The sequence below is a fragment of the Perognathus longimembris genome, chromosome 15 (assembly GCF_023159225.1).
Source record: "Perognathus longimembris pacificus isolate PPM17 chromosome 15, ASM2315922v1, whole genome shotgun sequence".
Classification (NCBI taxonomy): Eukaryota; Metazoa; Chordata; class Mammalia; order Rodentia; family Heteromyidae; genus Perognathus; species Perognathus longimembris.
The window spans coordinates 28,610,516-28,629,427 of NC_063175.1; the positions used below are offsets into that span (position 1 = coordinate 28,610,516).

Here is an 18,912-nt window from a genome sequence, read left to right on the forward strand (position 1 = left end):
TAAAGTTATACAGAAATACACTAATATAAGAATCTACATAAATTTATATGTGCACATGTTTAATTTGTACACACACTTGGTGATAAAAAAAAAAGTTATGGAGCACTAAAGTTTTCTATCTGAAAGATTTTGGTGACTGATAATGTATTAAATTTTTCATTGAAGTTTTCTTTTTTTATGTCCTGGTTCTAGGACTTTAACTCAGAGAATCCCACTCTGGTTTCCCTTTCACTCAAGGCAGGTGCTCTACCACTAAAGCCACACATCTACTTCCAACTTTTGGCTGGGTAATTGAAGATAAGTCATAAATGCAGCCTGGGCAGGCTTGGAAGGTCTATTCTCAGATCTCAGCCTCCTGTGAAGCTAGGATTACAGGCTTGAGCCATCAGTGCCCTGTATCATTGATATTTTCTTAATGCTATAAAGAAGAACTATGGATAATGCTCACGTGTAGGCCTCTATGTTTACTTCTTCATCAGCAATACTTTTTTCCATATTTTCTCTCATTAGTTGAAGATCTGATTTGGCAGTTTCAAACTCCTTCTTAGATTTTTTGAGTTCTTCATTAACTTTTCTGAGTAGTTCCAATACCTAGAAATGATGTTAAAAATTGCTAATATATGCACTTTTCATCAGTGCTAATTAAAAGAAATAATTTCAATTTAGGATACCTACATTTTGGGTAAAAAAGAGTTCCACATGCATTTTCTTCTCATATTATTACATTTAATTTTTACTGCTGAGAGAACAGAGTTGATGTACAGGATTCTTTACCATTATACACAAAAATGCTAAAGATAGATAAAGTTAATTGCTTCAATATCCAGGCTGTCATGTGCAAAATATAATAATTAAGTTTCTACCTACTGAATATTGTGCACTGTTATTGTTTTTAGTGTGCGAATAATATTTTATGGCAGAAAATATGAAAACAAAAATGAAGTTAATAAATTGCCTTACTAATACTTTTAGTGTTGAAAATCTTTTTCTTTCAGCATTTACATTAATTAATAAATATAAACACCATCCTTTCCCTCTCCAACTCTCCCTTCTTTGTCTCACTATTTATCTAACTATCCTAATCACACCACTTTTGCCTCATTACATTATATCATACCTATTACATAATACCATGCATTACACACACTACTCAGCTTGCTGCTACTCATAAGTACCTTATTTCAACTAGATGGTCACAACCTTTTGAGGGATACATAACACAAGTATTTTTATGATGAGACTTTTATATGAAAATTGTGTAATCTTAAATATTTTCTACAAATGCTTTTACTTAGTATTGTTACGTATTTTCACAAAGGAGGTGCTATATAACAAAGCAGTGTATGAATACAGTGCAACTTGATCGATGTCACCCCTTCAACATTCTCACAGTTCCAATCTGAACCGCTCCTTACCTTACTGTTCTTAATTTTATGGCATAAACACTGAGTTGACAGCATGCGCTCATCCCCCCTTTCCTTTATTTGTGTAACCCTCTCCCCTTGGTCTCATTCTCCCCTCCTTTGGATGTACCCATTTCCTGGTGTTGATTTTGTTGGCTTTTGATGTAATCTTTTTTAATGCTTATACCATTTAAGCTCTCCATAGAGTCTATTATACTTCATTTAATTCATTTGTAATCACCTTGCATATTCCCCATTCCAATATATTTACTTATAGAATGAAGGAAACCATGGAATTTTGTTTTTCCAGTTCTCACTTACTTCCTTTAATATAATTTCCCAAGACTTCCCATTTCTTTACAAATGGTATAATAGTATTCTTTCTATGAATGAGTGCAATTCCATTGTGGGCATATACCATATTTTCTTGATGCATTTATCCATTGAGGGACAGTTGAGCTGATTCCATACTTTGGCTATGGTGAACAAACATACAATTTGACCAACAGAATATTAGAATTCTCTTTTTTGGCCAAATCCTTGCCAAAATTTGTTGTTGTCTTCTTGATGTTGGCCATCAGAACTGGGGTGAGGTGAAATCTCACGGTTAGTTTGATTTGCATGTTGAGCATTTGGTCATTTTTACTTCTGAAAAGTCTGTCTTTAGGTGACTAGCCCATTCTTAATGAGATTTTATTTTAGTGAAGGTTTAATTTTTGAGGAACTTTTGAGGATTTAATTTTTTTGAGCACTAAGTATATTCTAATATTAGACCCTTGTCTATTTTTTCCAATTTTACTTTACTTTTTTTGTGTGTATGTGACAGTTCTGAGTCATGAACTCAGGGCTTGGACTCTGTCTCTGAGCTTCTTTAGCTTCAAGGAAACATACTACCTGTTGAGCCACAGCTCTACTTTTGGGGTGTGTGTGTGTGTGTGTGTGTGTGTGTGTGTGTGTGTGTCTGTGTGTGTGTGTGTCTGTGTGTCTGTGTATGTGTGTGTGTGTGTGTGTGTGTGTGGTAGTTTAGTGGAGATAAGATTCTCACAGACTTTCCATCCCATGTGGCTTCAAACTGTAATCCTCGGAGTTCAGCCACCTGAATAGCTAGGACTACAGGTGTGAGCCACTGGCTCCCAACTCTCAAATGCATTCTTAAAATTGAAGATAAGGACTTTCATCAGTTTTGGTAGTCAAAAGACTCCCCAGAAGAGCAGAATAGAATGGCAGTACCGAAGAACATCGATTTCCAAAATTCCTTCTAACATGTTTTCCTTTTCAATTTGACCAAAAATTTTTTGATTGAGGGGAACAGAGTAGCAATGATTATGATGGTGCCTGGTATCAGTTATATGATTTGTTCCCACAGTTACTTGAAATGGCTTTAGTATTGCAATGATTTGTACAAATGATAGAAATTTTTGTGAAGTAGTTTATTATTAACTTAGAAGGAATTTATTTTATTTACCAAAGTTTGGCTTTTATTTTTTTAAAGACAGGGTCTCTACTAACTTTTCGCTGGCCTCAATCTCTCTATCCTTCTTCACATCTCCCAAATTACTAAGTTTACAGGTTTGTACCATTGAGCTCTGAGTTTTTTTCTTTCAGACCCAAACATCTGGTCTTCCTCATTAGATCTAGGGCCACTTGCCCCAACATACAAAATATGGAGATAAGTGATTGTGAAGGGCAGAGAGGCATGGACAGCCTCTGTCCATGGACAGGTAATGTGCATATTTCTGCCCAACTTTAGCCATCTTCAGCAAACAGACATGATTTTAAATTAGAGGAAGAGGGAGAAAGATACGCATAATTGTTAAAACAATCCTTGTCACATAAAACATTCAGATGTGTGTATATATAAATATATTAGCAATTATTTCACAATTTACATAGGATGGTGGTATTGAAATATGTCAGCCTTATTAACATTTTTTCTTCTTTTCTTTACAGTGAATTTTTAAAACAATATTAAAATTTTTTTTCCATAAAAGCTAAAATGAATCCAATTATTGTACCATCAAATCTAAGGTCCATTATGAAGGTTGAAAGTTGTTTCATCCTGGAATAGTTTTGATATATTTTTAAATTTTTATATGGTTAAGCAGTATGCTAAACAATAGACAGATAGATACACATATGTATGTATACATCTTTTCATTAAAGATTGATTTGATCATTGTTTTTATTTTATTTATATAATATTTTATTATATGTAGGTAGTTTTGATAGAGGTTTATAATTCGACATGTAAGCTTATGAACACAATGCTCCTTGATCAATGTAATCCCTTTCATTGTTCTCTCTTATACCTCCCAATCCAACCCATTCCTTCAATTTTTCTGGATTCATAGAATATACAAGATCGAAGGTCTAAGGATAACAATTGGAAGCTACCCCAGACAGACAAATCTGAGACTTTTCTCTCCAAATAGCCAGAAAAAAACAACAGCCAAAAACTGAAGGTATGTCTCAAGTGTTAGAACATCAACTCTAACAAAAGCAATAAAGCAAAAAGCCGAGCAAGAGCATGAAATCCTGAATTTATGTCCCATACGCACACCAAAAAAAAAAAAAAAGCCAGACCTAGGAGCCATTGGCTCACTCTTATAATCCTAGCTACTCAGGAGAGTGAGATCTGGAGGATTGAGGTTCATTGCTAGCCCAGGCAGAAAAGTCTGTGAGACTCTTATCTCCAATAAACTACTCAGAGAAAGCTGGAAATGGCACTCTGGTTCAAGTGCCTTGAGCAAAATAAGCTCAGGGACAGCAACCAGGCCCAGAGTTCAAGCCCAGGACTGGAAAAACAAAACAAAACAAAACAAGTCCTGCCAGTTTTAATAGATTGACTAATTTTATTAATTCTCGTAGGCATTAAGGTATGGCAAAAAAATGTAGTTAAGATGACTACCTCTAGATTATCGGATACATAGTTTAATAAATTGTCTTGACATAAATAGCAAGTCAATATTGAGCTAAAATGAAAACTAGATATGTTTTTACAGATTAAATATTGTATAGAACTAAATAACAATTGGTGAGGTATACATCTCTTATTCATTTACTCATTTACCTCAGCTTTTTTGAGATATTGCTGCTTGAGAGCTTCATCTTCCTGCTTCTGCTTTGAATCCAGAAGAACAGCACTTTCAATCATGTGTTTAATATCTTCTTCAAGTTTTCTATTAGCTTCTTCAAATTTATTCTTTTGTTTTTCAAGACTTTCTACTTGGTAACCTTTATCTTCAAGGTGCCATCGTAATTCTATAATATCTTTGACATAGGCCTCATGCTCTAGATGTATAATGATCAGAACAAAAGAAAATGGCACTTTGGGTACCAAGAAATTCCCAGAAAGACATCTTCAAAAATAAATATATTTCACTTCAAGAAATCACCTCATCTGTTAGTCTCACTACATCTAAAATAAAGGTTATTTTAATGTTGCATCCAAACAACTAATGCATGCTTGATAATAATTGTGGGTTTTTGTAAAAATCTCATTTACTGTCGAGTGAAAGTGGCTCACATCTGCAATCCTAGCTACTTAGAAGGCTGAGATCTGAGGATTGCAGTTCAAAGCCAGCTCAGGCAGAAAACTCCCTGTAAGACTCTCAGTTCTAGTAAACTAGGAGAAAACCAGAAGTGGCCCTGTGGTTCAAGTGATAGAGCGCTAGCCTAGAGCACAAAGAGGCTCAAAGACATCACCCAGGCCCAAATTCAAGCACCACAATTGAGGAAAAAATTACCATTTATTATCATCAGTATCCGAATCATAAAGTCAATGTTAATTTCCGAAATTGAGAAAAATTGCCAGAGAATGAAAGATACATGAAATGGTCCCAAATCCAATACTGAATCTTACATTAGCTAAATGCATTGGATCTGAAACTTGAAGAACTGCTCTAGATGACCCACAAAACTAGGTGTGAAATACTGGCTATTGTAAGTCACTGAGCTGCCAGGTGAATTGTTAAAAATAATACAGCATTATAGTGATAAATGGTTTATAAGACAAATCAAGATAAAGAAAACAAAATGAGAAGATTTGGCATTGGATTAATTACTGAGACCTTCCCTGACCAAATGCTTTGGTAAGCATTTACTTTGGATAAAATTGTCTTCATATTTTGTCCTTTCCGAAAAGTCTACATTCCAAAGACTGTCTCAGACTTCCTTTTATTAATCTTACCTTCATACTTTCCCCCATCTCTCTACCCCCATCCTCCCTATTACAATTTGCAAATATTCCCTGATCCCATCATGCAAGGGGGGATGATGGAGAATTCTCCTCTCATTTAGATCAGGATACGGTAATCTCCAAATTGCATGTTTGTACTATTAAATCCAATCTCATATGAGAGCTCTGATTTCCTTTCTTACTGTTCAATTAGATGGTCTTAGAGAAATGGCCATGGCACTGTACACATAAATCAAGTGAAAGCCGGAGGATTCACAGAAGCAATTAGGATTGGAGTGCCAAGGCAGTCAAAGATACCACTTCATTTGTTTCTTCAGATGCTTCAATTGCAAATGAAAACAGCTAGGCACATCCATTTTTATACTTTATAGAGCCATATTGAAGTAAGGAGGTTAGATCTGGGCAGTGCCATCATGGACATATATGATGAATTATAGGATAGGGCATCTTTTCTTCATGGGTGTGCCTGGATTCCTCAAGGAAGGGAAATCCACCCCCAGGTGGTGGGTGTTCCTGAATCCCTGGAGACAGGATGGGCACTTGGCCTATAGGTTACTGACCTGTGACTGGGATCTTCCTGTGACACTACCCTCTGATCTGACCCTATTTAGGGTCATACCATCTCAGGCACCATTGCACCATGCCACTTGTCTCTATATTTGCATCCTGTGTCCTGTATCCTGACTCATCTGCAGTCACCATGGCGTCCTACTTCAGATCTCCATTGGAGCTGAATTGGTTTCTTGGTATTGTTTTTGTTCTTGCTTTCCTGTCAGTGTTGAGGGTATTTGCAGGCTGCAGGCCTTTGTAACAACTGGCTGCCTGCAGATTGCTAATGTTCTAATAAAGGTTCCAAGATTCCATTCTTAAAAATGTGGCTTCTCTGATAATTTACCTTACAACAATGTGGTGTCCAATTTATGATGTAAGGTTTATTACTGTTAAATTTTTGGTAGGGAAAAGATTGTGTATCTACCAGATAATTAACTGCAAATCAGATGACAAAATCTGTCAATTTTAGGAGGGGGATGCAGCTGGTAACTTAGTGGCCAGTCAGCAAAGAAAGTAGCCAACCTTTATCTACTTTGAAGACTAAAATTTTAGAAGAATCATGACATTGTCACAGTTTATGTATGGGTTCAAAAAGACATAATTTGGGTTCATGGTAATTATCTCAGAGAAATCCCAGCACTCTCTCTACTTCCCAATTTGTTGTCTTAAATTATAGATTATAGGGTACTTTATTCCTTAAATGTCCACAATATGTGAGTCCTGAAAGAAAATATTTACCTTTTGAAGAAGTAACATGATCTCATTCTCTGGCAGAGCTAGTCAGGAATGTTAATCCTTTGTTTAGGTGATACTGAAGATTAAATCCTAGGCTTCATGTGTGCTAGGCAGGAGTTCTCCCACTTGAGCCATGCCTCCCACCTACCAGCAATGTTTTGATAGGCACAGAATAAAACATTCTTTACCATTACATTATACATTTCACCTTAGATCCTCCACTCCGTGGTCTAAAAGACAGCATTTTCATTTTAAACATATATTTTTCCTGTGTGACTCATGTAACTTTTTAAGAGTTCTGTTTCTACTAGAATATCTTTTTACAGTAAATTAATTTCTGAATTCCCAGATGCAAATGAATTAATTTCACTGCATGATACCTACAACCCAATTTTCCTATGGTTAAAAATGTGTCTAAATAGTGCCAACTGTTAATTATTTTAAATTTCTATATGTCTAAAAACTCGGATACTGTCCTCATGACAGGAAACATGTGCTATCCATTTGCTTGTCCCTGGGGTATCATGAATGCATGGCATTTCCAATAGATCTGAATGACAGCAAGCCCAGTTGGGCTCTGCAGAGTGGACAAAGCATTACACTTAATGTCATCATTCCCAAGTGCCCTGGTTTGTAAGCAAAATACAGTCCTTGTAATCAGTTTTTGTATACAGAGCTACAGTGATTGCCTGTGCTCTTCTAAAAAAGTAAATGGCAATATGGAAAATTACCTCTTTGCACAGCTAATGGAAGCTCCTGAATTTTCCAGATAGACCAAGAGTCAATTCTCATGCTAATCTTTTTCCTTCTTGACTTTTGTTGCTTTAAAGCTAGTTCTGCTATGGCTCGGTCAGTTTCAAGGCTTTGAATGAGATTGATTAACTCTGACAGCAATGTTTTCATTTTTTCCTTTAATTCTGGACATGTTACATCTTAAAATACAAACACATATTCACCTGTTAGTTCTCATCCATGGAATAAACATGTATTATTTGTACTACAGTCTTTCAAATATTGACATTCAATATGCTTTATATATTCTATATTTTCATTTTTATAAATATACTTAAATTGAGTTATAAATTTTTATGATTATATTTCTTTATATACAATTATAATGTTGATTATGGAATTTGGAGACAGATTTTTAATTGATGGATTATAAAATCTTCAACCAATCTCTTCAAGAAAAATAGCATTTTATTAGACAAAAAAAAACACATTTCACCCACAAAATATACTACCAAGCTTCATTTAAAAAATTATGTACATGTTTCTTACTCAGGAGGTTGAGATCTGAGGATCACAATTCTAAGCCAGCTTGGGCAGGAAAGTCTGTGAGACTCTTCTCCATTGAACTACTCAGAAAAAAACAGAAATAGCACTGTGGGCTCAAGTAATAGAATGCTAGTCCTGAGCAGAAACAGGCTTGGGGACAGCATCCAGGCTCTGAGTTCAAGCCACAGGACTGGTAAGAGGAAGAAAGAAAAGAAAAGAAAAGAAAAGAAAAGAAAAGAAAAGAAAAGAAAAGAAAAGAAAAGAAAAGAAGAGAGAGGGGGGAAGGAAGGGAGAAAGGAAGAAAGGCAGGGAGGGAAGGAGGGAGGGAGGGAAGGAGGGAGGGAGGGAAGGAGGGAGGGAGGGAAGGAGGGAGGGAGGAAGATAAGAAGGAAGGAAGGAAACAATCTCATTGGCCACATCTGAATGCTCCATAGAGAGACAGGACTAATCAGTCCAACTGGACAGATAAAAGATAACTCACTGATTGTTAATAAAAATAGTTCTATTCAACAGCTCTGAAATACAGTTAGTAGTATCACATCTGTACTTAATGGTCATCATAAATACTGGGGGAATGGATGCTTTAAGTGGTACAGAGGACTCATCTTTATTCAGCACTAAACAGAAGTAAAAGATGCATAAACATAACTACAGAAAATTTTAGAAAACTAGTAAACTAAATCTCACTATGTGATGACTATAATTACATTTAGCTAACTCAAAGTACAAAGAACAAATTTACCTCTGTCTTCTGATTTGGCCTTTTTCACTGGTATGGCAATAGTCATATCTTCCTCCATGTCTTTTATGGAAGAAATTCTGGTCCTACATAATAAGAGGGACAATTTGCAAAGAAAAGGTGTAGTTAAAGATATGAAGGCAAATGTAAGGAGATATTCTTCCATGGAATTTTAAATGTTAGTGTATCTGGTAATTCTATACATAGGGACTAACATAGGAAACCTCTAATGGTTACTTAAATATTTAGTGGATATTAATTGTAAGTAGGATTTGCAGGTAGTGATAAAACAACTGAAACTAAAGTTGTGCTACTGAAGGAGCTGGTCTGTTTTGTGTTAAGAAATCAGTCTTGCCTAGAAATGTTGCTATAAGAAAATGAATTAATTGAAAATAATTAAGAGAAGACATTTCTTTATTTTCAGTTTAACAATTTCTGGGCAACCAATATATATGACAAAAGTATAAAAATATCATTTCAAGTTTAAAGTCCACAAGCTTTTTATAAATGCCTCAGCTAAAATGTTATTTACCTTCCAAAGTGTATTTCTAAAAGAGGTACTATAAGTTGAATAATAAAATATTTCTCATTATCAGGATTTTTAAAATTTTTTTTTCATTTATATATTTTTTATTATCAAACTGAATTACAGAGAGGTTACAATTTCATACATTAGGCATTGGACACATTTCTTGTACTGTTAAACATTTATTTAAATTTTTTCATTTGATAAAACTTTTAAAAATCAGAATACAAACTACTTTTCATTACATTATTAGTTTTTATTCAATATTAAGAAAATAATATACATACATAAAATTGCATAAAGGAAGGCATGTTTATTCTTTTCAGAGTACAGTAACAGAAGAGGCTAATGATATTTATAGAAATAACAGCAGTTTTTTTTTATTTTCACTTAGTCAAAATACTTTGCATTCTCTTTTGTTACGTGATATTGCTTTCAATATATTTTATACAATTTCATCCCCTCCCCTACCAGTATGCTCACATCTGGTCTACTACCACTTCACCCACACACCCTCCACTACTTTTTTTTCTGGTTACGTTGAGGATAGTCTAATAGATTTTTCTGCCCTGGCTGACTTCAAACAGTTACTCTCCAAACCTCAACTTCCTGAGAATCTACAATTACCAAACAACAGCCAATTGGCTTATAGCTCTATTTCTTATTTCAAATATTAACATAGTATCCTTATTGTTTCACCATTTATGTGGAAAGCCTATTTTTCTGTGATTAGGGAACTATTCATTATGCTTTCTTCTTAATATTAGTTTTTGTTTCAAACTTTTTATTTGAAAAATATGGTACATTTTTTGTGTATTGAAAGCCTTGGACTCCTCCACCACCCAGGAACCCCTACCACTGTTCTAGCTCTTAGTGTATATAATATGTTAATTTCAGTGATTATCCATTGTGTTTGACAAGTATATGCCTGCAAAGGCTTTCAGCTCTATTATTGGTTCACATCAAGCAAAACCAAATAATTTTGTGTTAGTCTTTTATGGGTTCATGAGACTGCTCAAAACACTGAAATGTATTTCCCTGCTAATAAGGTTCCTGTTGTTCCTCTGAAAGTACAAGTGTGGTATATCCTCTTGTAGGCCACCACTTCTGACCAGGATGCAACATATGGTGTTACAGGGCTTGTCCTATGCAGAGCAGCAGCATATGAACAAGTCTTCCTTGGTACTTAACTAGATTCCAAATTTCTGCAAATGTTAATTCAAACTGACTTTTTTCTTTCTGCCAATTTCTGTTTTCTGTATGGTCGGAGCTTTGATGATCCTTATTCTGTCATTTTTAGTAAACAGTCCTGATTGTTATGTTTTAAAAAGTGTTTTAAAAGTTAATGTAAACAGGCCTCCTTTCAATCTCCTATTCTTTTTGAAGAAAAATTGATCAATCAGAGATGATCAAAACCTCATCATTAACAGAGCAAAAGAAGCAAGAACTTTACTTACCATTCTTCGAGAGAAGTTTCAAACTGTCAAAATAAAAGATTTTGATAAGAATTTAATCTAAATCATATGAAAAAATAATTGTTAAAATTCACTTATGCATGAACTCATTCACAAAACTATCAGCTTTTTACTTCACAATTGTAATTTTGTTGTTTGTACCCTTCATTGGTGCAAACTTGTACACATTCCTCAAATTGGATTACTTACCTGTTACTATTATTCCCACTTGCTATTTTTTTTCTACTTTCATCTGTTCACTTCTAAATCTCATCTTTTAAAGGGCCAATGCAAATTCTGCTATTTCCCAAAGACATAGTAAATACAAAATTATGTGGAACTTTACACATATTTAGTTTTCCATCCTCTTCTTTGTCAGGAATTATGTCTTCAAGATAAGTTCTAACCATCTCAGCACAGTAATAGGCATACATTTCCAAAAGCACAAGCACTCTCTAGGCAATGTTACTGTTCTCATAAGTGTTCTGCACTTAGAGGTTAAATATACACAATTTTCTTTGTCAGAGGTGACTTAAAAGATGTTGTTGCAAGCCAGACCCAAAGAAACATAGTTTGCATGGTTTCCTTCATTTATAGCAATTAGAATGTGCCTATAAATCTACATGTATGTCGGGGTCTCTAGCCCCCCATGCTCCCCCAAACCGCAGGAGAGACAGGGAAGGCATGACCGGAACAGATGAGCCAAGAAAGGAAAGGGTCGGCAGACCACCTGCACCCAGCTCTCCCTTGCTGGAGGACAGACGGCCTGGGAGTCAAGTTGGCGCAAGATCTCGTTTATTGGGGAAGTACATGCCACTAATATAAGGCACAGGAACCAATCAGGTCTAAGATCGGCAGGAAGGGGAGGGTGGTAAGGGCGGAAGAGCCTGGGCGCCACAGCCCACAGAACCACCTCCGGATTATAACCAAAGACACTTGTAGCAGCTGCACATTGTTGTTAGGCGCTGCCATCCTAGCCACACGTGGCCCCAAGACTGAGAAACATGCGGGGCCAGCTAGTTTACTTCCAGGTGTGCCCCACACATGTAAACACACAGGATGGTAAAAGACGAAAAATATACTTGGACATGATAAATTAAACAGGACTTTAGACATTCACACAGTGAGACTCAAGGAGGATATTCTTAGGAGAGGCTCACAAAGGCTCAGTAGCTAAAAGCATATGATCATATAAAATGAGGCTTATTGAAATGAATTCCAAGAAATGGAAACAAGAGGTTTTTTGTTATTTTTCTTTTTGCTTTGCTATTTTTCTCCTTTATTGCTGTTTTGTCTTCTGTACCTTTTGTCTTGTATGTAAGTTTATCTGTGTTGTGTAGGGTAAGGGGGATTACAGAAATGGTTGGACAAAAGGTGAAGTGATGTAGCCGTGATACTCACTAGACACTATGTTGAAAATGAGCTACACACATTGTAGTGGGTGTTGGGAAGGAAAAACTGGGAGAAAACAAGGGAAGAAGTGACACTGTTCAAAAGGAAATGTACTTATTACTTGACCTATGTAACTGGAACCCCTCTGTACATCACCCTTACAGTATCATTTTTTTTAAGCTGTTGTTGTGGGACCTGTGAATTAACTAATAGCTGGGCACTCAGCACCCCACTTTGGATCTGAGCAATTTCCCTTTGCAGTCACTTTATGATCACCTTAGCTTCCAAGAAGATGATTCACCAATAAACAAGTGTGGCAAAAAGCAAACTGCCTGTGAGCTAGGCAAATCCTTTTGTTGTACCATCTGGAAGAAAACACCCCAAATCTGCAGAACATCCACCAACAGGGAAAACCAGGCCACAGCTGTCAATGTTTTCATTCTGCATAGCTTTCTCTCCCTCTGCCCTCAATTCTTCTCATGTAGACCAGAGTCAATATTTATACCCCCAAAGATGGCTGAAGAAGTATTGACGTTCTGCCTTTCCAAGGATGCTATGTAATAAATCTTCCTAAGCCTTTCACCATGTCTCTTTATTTAGCATGTAGTGGCAAGCATCTAGACCAAATGTGGGATCCCTGGAATTCAGGCCTGGAGTCTAAAAAACCCAGTTTCAGCTTTAATTTTGAAAGTATAACAAAATCTGTTTAAATACATACATATAATAAAGGAATCCATGAAATTATCAAGTCATTGGGTATATATATTTTAAAAAACACTTCTAAGTTACAGTAGATAGTATTAGCACATTAGATTAGCATTATCATATTAGATAGTAAATAGCATTAGATTGATTCTGAAAACAAAGCAACAAAAAGACTACTTGGAGACAAATGGACAAATTATTTCAGGGCAGGTGAAGCTTCTCTGTGGAGTTCCTAAGGAATGGTGGTGTATGAGAATAAGTAGGTGATATTCAAATAAACAACTGGAGAAAAGTGTAAATTTTATTTATTCTCCATTCCCAGAATGCAGTTATTTCAGAGGAATTCCAGAGATCTGCCTATGATGTAGAAATTGGTCAGGCATGGAAATGTAACAAGGACTTGACCTGCTTTTGCTGAAAAGCACTGACAGCTGCAAAATGAGCACACGCCACACACAAAATGCACTTTGAATTAATATTTGCAGAAATCTGAAATCTAGTGGGAGAAAAAGGACTAGAATGGCAAAGGAAAACATATTAAATAAGTTGCTGCTTTGTATGAGGTGAGAAATATTGGCATTGTAAGTTGCCTGTTAGTCAAACTTGGAACCAAAAATTAACTAAAAGCAGGAAAAAAAGGTTTGACCCTTCTACCTCCACTTTTGTATGAGTCTCTGTGTTAAGGCATTTGCTGTGGAATACAAGGACAGGACTGATCAACAGCATCTTCACAAGGAAGGTCAGAGAACAGAGGAACTGCAACACTGCCTCTGGTCAGGCCACGGCCAGGCTTGCTTCCTATTTTCTTTGGAGATGGCAGTGATGAGTACGTCTCCAGAACATTGCCGTAAAGACCAACCCAGGCCATATGCTGATCAGAACTGCTTAGTAATTATGCATATTCTCCTCTCCTTGACAAAATTCTGTTTTTACTTTGATCTAAAGTTTGTGTCTATACTCCAAAGCCCGAATGAAGATGGCCTGAATTTTTTTCTCCCTCTGCAGTGGCCCAGGCCGTAGAATATATCTCCTTTCTCTGCTTTTTCCTTTACTTGTCTCTTGGGTCAAATGGCTTGACTTGATGTGTGGAATTCCTAGGGAATGAGTCTAAGTACAAAACTAGTTTCAGATGTTATGGATCTACAGGGGGGAAAAAAGCAAAGCCCGAGTAACTAATACTATCTTACAAATGGACACAAACAAGTGGTTGAACACAAAACAATGGAAATGCATCTCAAAATGAAATATCTTATGGTGGCACAAACTGAAATATAAGCTTCTATAAGATGAAAAGGTTCTTAGCTCTATTTTTTTCTTTTCTTCTTTCTTCAACTGTAGTAGATTATAAATTCAGAGTGTGGCGAGGATGGCACTCTTCAGCTTGAGCCATACCTTCAGTCCTACTTTTAGCTGCCTACTTTTGGAGACAGAGTCCAGTGAAAGCATTTCTACCTGGGCTGGCTTCAAATTTCAGTGCTGTGGAACTAGCCTTCTGAGTAGGTAGGTATGCAGCAAGATTTTTAGACCCCAGCCCTAAACTCTAGGAATTTTGCTTTTCAGGTGAGGCCACTTGCCCATATATGGCAAAGAAAGAGACGGAAAGACAAACAGACAGACACACACACACACAGAGCGAGAGAGAGAGAGAGAAACAGACAGAGAGACAGAGAGAGAGGAGGAAAGAAATAGAGAAGATCTATCAGTGGTAGTCATGGGCAGACAGTGCTTCAATACATCTTTCACATACAGACATTTGTCTTAGGTTACATAGCAGGGGGTAAGGAAGGTAGGCAAATGTGAAACTGTCCAGGTCACAGGCATGGCCTAGTTGATTATTACCTTAGCCTCTCTCTCTTTGGAGGAGTCTCCACTCTACTACTGGAACACAACAGAAACAAGGTTGTAATGACTGTCAAACCTCAGAAAGATTTTTTATCAAAAAATATTGCATTAAATAAAGCACTCCATTTGCTTATAACCCTAAAACCACAAGTTCCTGCTTGATACAGCTAACATTTCCATAAAGTCTGCTTTTTATTTTATGCTTATATTAGAAATTCTCACCAAAATGTTCTGTTTTTAAATATTATTTTTCTAAAAAAAATTACTCATAAAGCCTGCTAGCGTCAACACTAAAAGCTTAGATAAAATTAACTTCACAGTAGAAATACCCTTTCATATCTTAACTGTGTGTACAGATAGTATATAAGTACTAAAGAGCATTTTTCTTAAAGAATGCTCATATCCTTGAATTTACATTCAGTTTAGAGCATGCTATTCAAGTCAAAACAATCTGGAAACATATTAACATTTATCTGACAACATGCCAAATTTAATTTTTGAGGAACAATTTTACTTCCCATGTTGACAAAAAAAAAGCTCATGCAAAACTCAAGAAATTAAATTCTGAAGTTATTTATTGGAAAATAATTATGGTTTGGGGGTAAGAAATTCGGGCAGAGGAGACATTTTCTCAACATGACAATGTGACTGTGAAGTCACAGTGGCCGTGGAGAACCATGGTCCAAGGAGAGAAAGGAAGAGCACCAGGCATCAAGAAAGCAATGTCGAGAGCACTGGTCTACAGACGTTCAACCCACCCCTTCCCCCATTTGTACAGGGCTAATGCAGTGTATTTAACATGCAAGGTCTTATCTACACAGTTAAAGGAACTAATGAAGTATTGTTTAAACAGTGAAAAATGAGGCAAGGTGCATGCTCAGTTAAAAAGCCTGGAGAACCAGTGGCCTGCGTCTCTTGCAGATGCGTGGGTTCCACGGGCATGGTATAAATCTGAGGCAGCGCAGTAGAAGGAGAGGGCACCAGCTTACACTGACGCTGTGGCTTAAATACGTGCAAGTTTTATTTGGCTTCATTTGGGCTCAAGACTTTTAAGGACGTTTCTTGTAGGCTGAACATTCAGACAACAGCAGAGTCTTCAGCAGCTATACATGAAGGAATTGCGGATTCTAACTGGAACTGAGTTTGAATGCCGGTTCAGGTGATGACTAGCTGAGTGTTAAATGATTTGACATTCCTATGTTTTGTAAGTTTCACAGGTCAAGCTGGATATAAAAGACAATTTAAAAATGTAGTACTCATTGAATGCCTTGGCAATAACAATGTCTTGAACATTGTATCCTTTTCTAAGTGATATTCTAGGATGCCTTTGATATATCTGGAAAAGAAAGCTATGACTTTAATCTTCACTAAATCTGAATTCAAGAAGCATCTATTGAGTACCTACTGTGTACCTGTCACTGAGCTGTGGAGTAGACACACACTAAATCAGTCAGCCCCTGTGCTGTTCTTTGAGCTTTCTGTTTAATCACTTGGTTCATAATATATTTATCAGAAAGGCTCTTTTCAGTTTTTCTAAAGTGAAGGTATAAAATCATTTTGTAAATCGCTGTGTCTCAGATAATCTTTTAGCTGCCCATTATTCAAGATATTTAACAGTTGATCAACTGGTAGGAGCCCCCGATGGGACTGCTGGAAGGACACAGGCTATCATAACACAATACAATGTGTTCACAAGGCCCAGTTCAGCCTGTGGCTTTGAGTTACGAAGTCACTATTCCCTGTGTATCAATTAAGTACAGCAAGGCATTCAATCATAATCTTAGGAAGCCTAGGATAAATAATACAGTAACTTCAATTAGGATTTCAACTAATAGCAACTATAATAATGGTTCATGAAAAGATCTGTGACTGTTTTCCTTTTTTTAGCAATATGAGTAGTTCCTAGCAGTCCTATAAACTAAAAAGCATTTTCCAAAGGACTATTCAGATTTGGAAACATCAATAGATGAAATAAAATTAAATAACATTATGAAAATAATAATAGCTAAGACACCTTCAGGACATAGGATATGCTGGTGTTTATTCTCACACACTTCTTTATCACTCTGTTGCCATCTAAATTCACACCACACCCTGTGATCTTAAGGGTTATATTAATGTAGGTCTCAAAGAGGCACCAATTAAAGAGTGGCCCATTGGAATGGTCTCTGAGTCATACCCAAAAGCCATACTAACAGAAAAGAAAAAAGACAAGTCTGTACATAAGGAGCCTATTTATTGCTTAGAAATGTCATCTTCATGAAAGGTAGGGTAAGATTTGTTTTTTTTTTCCATCATTCCTACATCATCTTTTGAAAATTATTGGAAATAAGTAGTTTCAAGATTGAACTCCCTTCAGGACAATAAAGGCAAATACGGACTAGCTAAAAAACAAACATAATAACAGAGTATGAAGATAATGGTGATATTCTCTTTCAATGAACCTGTTAGGTATTTATTTAGAGCAAAATAATTCATTAAGAGTCACACTATTCTTGTATGAACCAATTTACTCAGCTAATCATTTAATTGGGCCCATGTCCCCAAAGGGTTATAAATTCTATTTACTAGTCAAGTTGGCTTGTAGAAATTACTACTTAGCATTATTATCTCTGAATAAAGAACAAGCAGATAAGGAAAAATCCACTTAATAAATTCATTTCACCCTTCTGGAGAGAAACTGTTAAAAATGTTTAGTAAATTATGCATTTGAAGACAAACTGAAAATTGTACCAGTTATCAAAAAATTGAGAATAGGTCCCTATGACCATTAAACAAGACATCGTTGGGCTGTAAAGTTGGGCTGGGTATTGTATATTTGTCTGAATTAGGGAAGGGAAGGGGAACACCAAAATGGTGAGATGAAGCATAAAAGATGAAACAGTGATACTTACAAGACAATTATGTTGTAAACCAACTGTACAACTTGGGGGAGATTGGGAAGGGGGAAGGTGGGAGAAAAATTAGGGAGGCAGTAACAAGTTTGACCAGAAATGTACTCATGACCTTACCTATGCAACTGTAACCCCTCTGTACATCACCTTCACTATAATTTTTTTTAAGAATTTACAGAAATGTTAACGTTTTCAATAGGTCCTTACTTGTTTCAGATGATCCTGTATTTTCGACTCTATATCTTCAATGTGTGAAATTGTTTTGGTGACACATGGTGCTGGTATGTTCACTTGAGAACAGCTGTGGCGACGACTTGGGTAGCCATAGTAGATGCCTTTGCCCACCTCTGAAGGTACAACAGACCGAGAAAGTGTCAGCATTTATGGCCAAAGCAACATACCTGGATGATGGTGATATCCAAAAAAGATTCTCCTTTATAAGTACTAATATTCTTAAATTTCTTTGATCAATAGGTTATAAACTTAGAGATACGAACTAGTTAACAGACTGAGATAAGGATCACAGTTCAAAGTCAGCTGAGCAAGAAAGTCCAAGAGACTTTTTTCTCCAAATAACCACCAACAAGCCAGAAGTGGAGCTGCAGCTCAAGTGGTAGAGTGCCAGCCTTGAGCAAAAATAAGCTAAGGGACAGTACCCAGGTCCTGAATTCAAGGTTCTACTACCAGCACACACACACACACACACACACACACACACACACACACACACACACACAAATTTTAGAATAAAATTTCAAAACTAAAAACTTAAAATAAACTTTGAAGATGACAATAATATACCAAATAAAATGGAACCCAAGAAACCCAAATAAAACTTTCAAAAAATTCAAAAATCAACATTTCTTAGCATTAAGAATAAACACTACAAAAGAGAATTCTTTAAATGACAAGGAGTATTTAATTCATTTTTAAAGCAAATCTTTAATCCTAAAAGAATGATTCAAAGCATATTTTAAATATGTCCTTCAAAGTGATCATGCATCCTCTAATACAAATAGCATTCAATCACTCATGCATTGAAAAGTTCTTCCTTCAATCCAGTATGGGTTTCTCCTGATGAAAAAATAAATAAATAAAGGCAAATCTCCTTCATCCTCATAATAACCTCATTTTCTATCTTCCATTTCTGAAAATTGGAGTCTCATGCGAAGAGTGATTGATGTTCTCACTACA

General features: G+C 36.1%; 1 protein-coding gene across 1 annotated transcript in view; it reads right to left on the reverse strand.

Moving 5' to 3' along the window:
* The window catches only part of Ccdc178 (coiled-coil domain containing 178), a 274,152-nt gene extending 256,053 nt beyond the window's left edge, over positions 1-18,099 (reverse strand). The window contains exons 1-6 of the mRNA XM_048363265.1: positions 17,926-18,099; positions 10,889-10,911; positions 8,909-8,991; positions 7,620-7,820; positions 4,474-4,694; positions 449-591 (exon numbers count right to left, since the gene is read on the reverse strand). Coding sequence (XP_048219222.1) covers positions 449-591; positions 4,474-4,694; positions 7,620-7,820; positions 8,909-8,991; positions 10,889-10,911; positions 17,926-18,099 — 845 coding nt within the window. The remainder of the gene's footprint in view (positions 1-448; positions 592-4,473; positions 4,695-7,619; positions 7,821-8,908; positions 8,992-10,888; positions 10,912-17,925) is intronic.
* Positions 18,100-18,912: the final 813 nt, after the last annotated feature.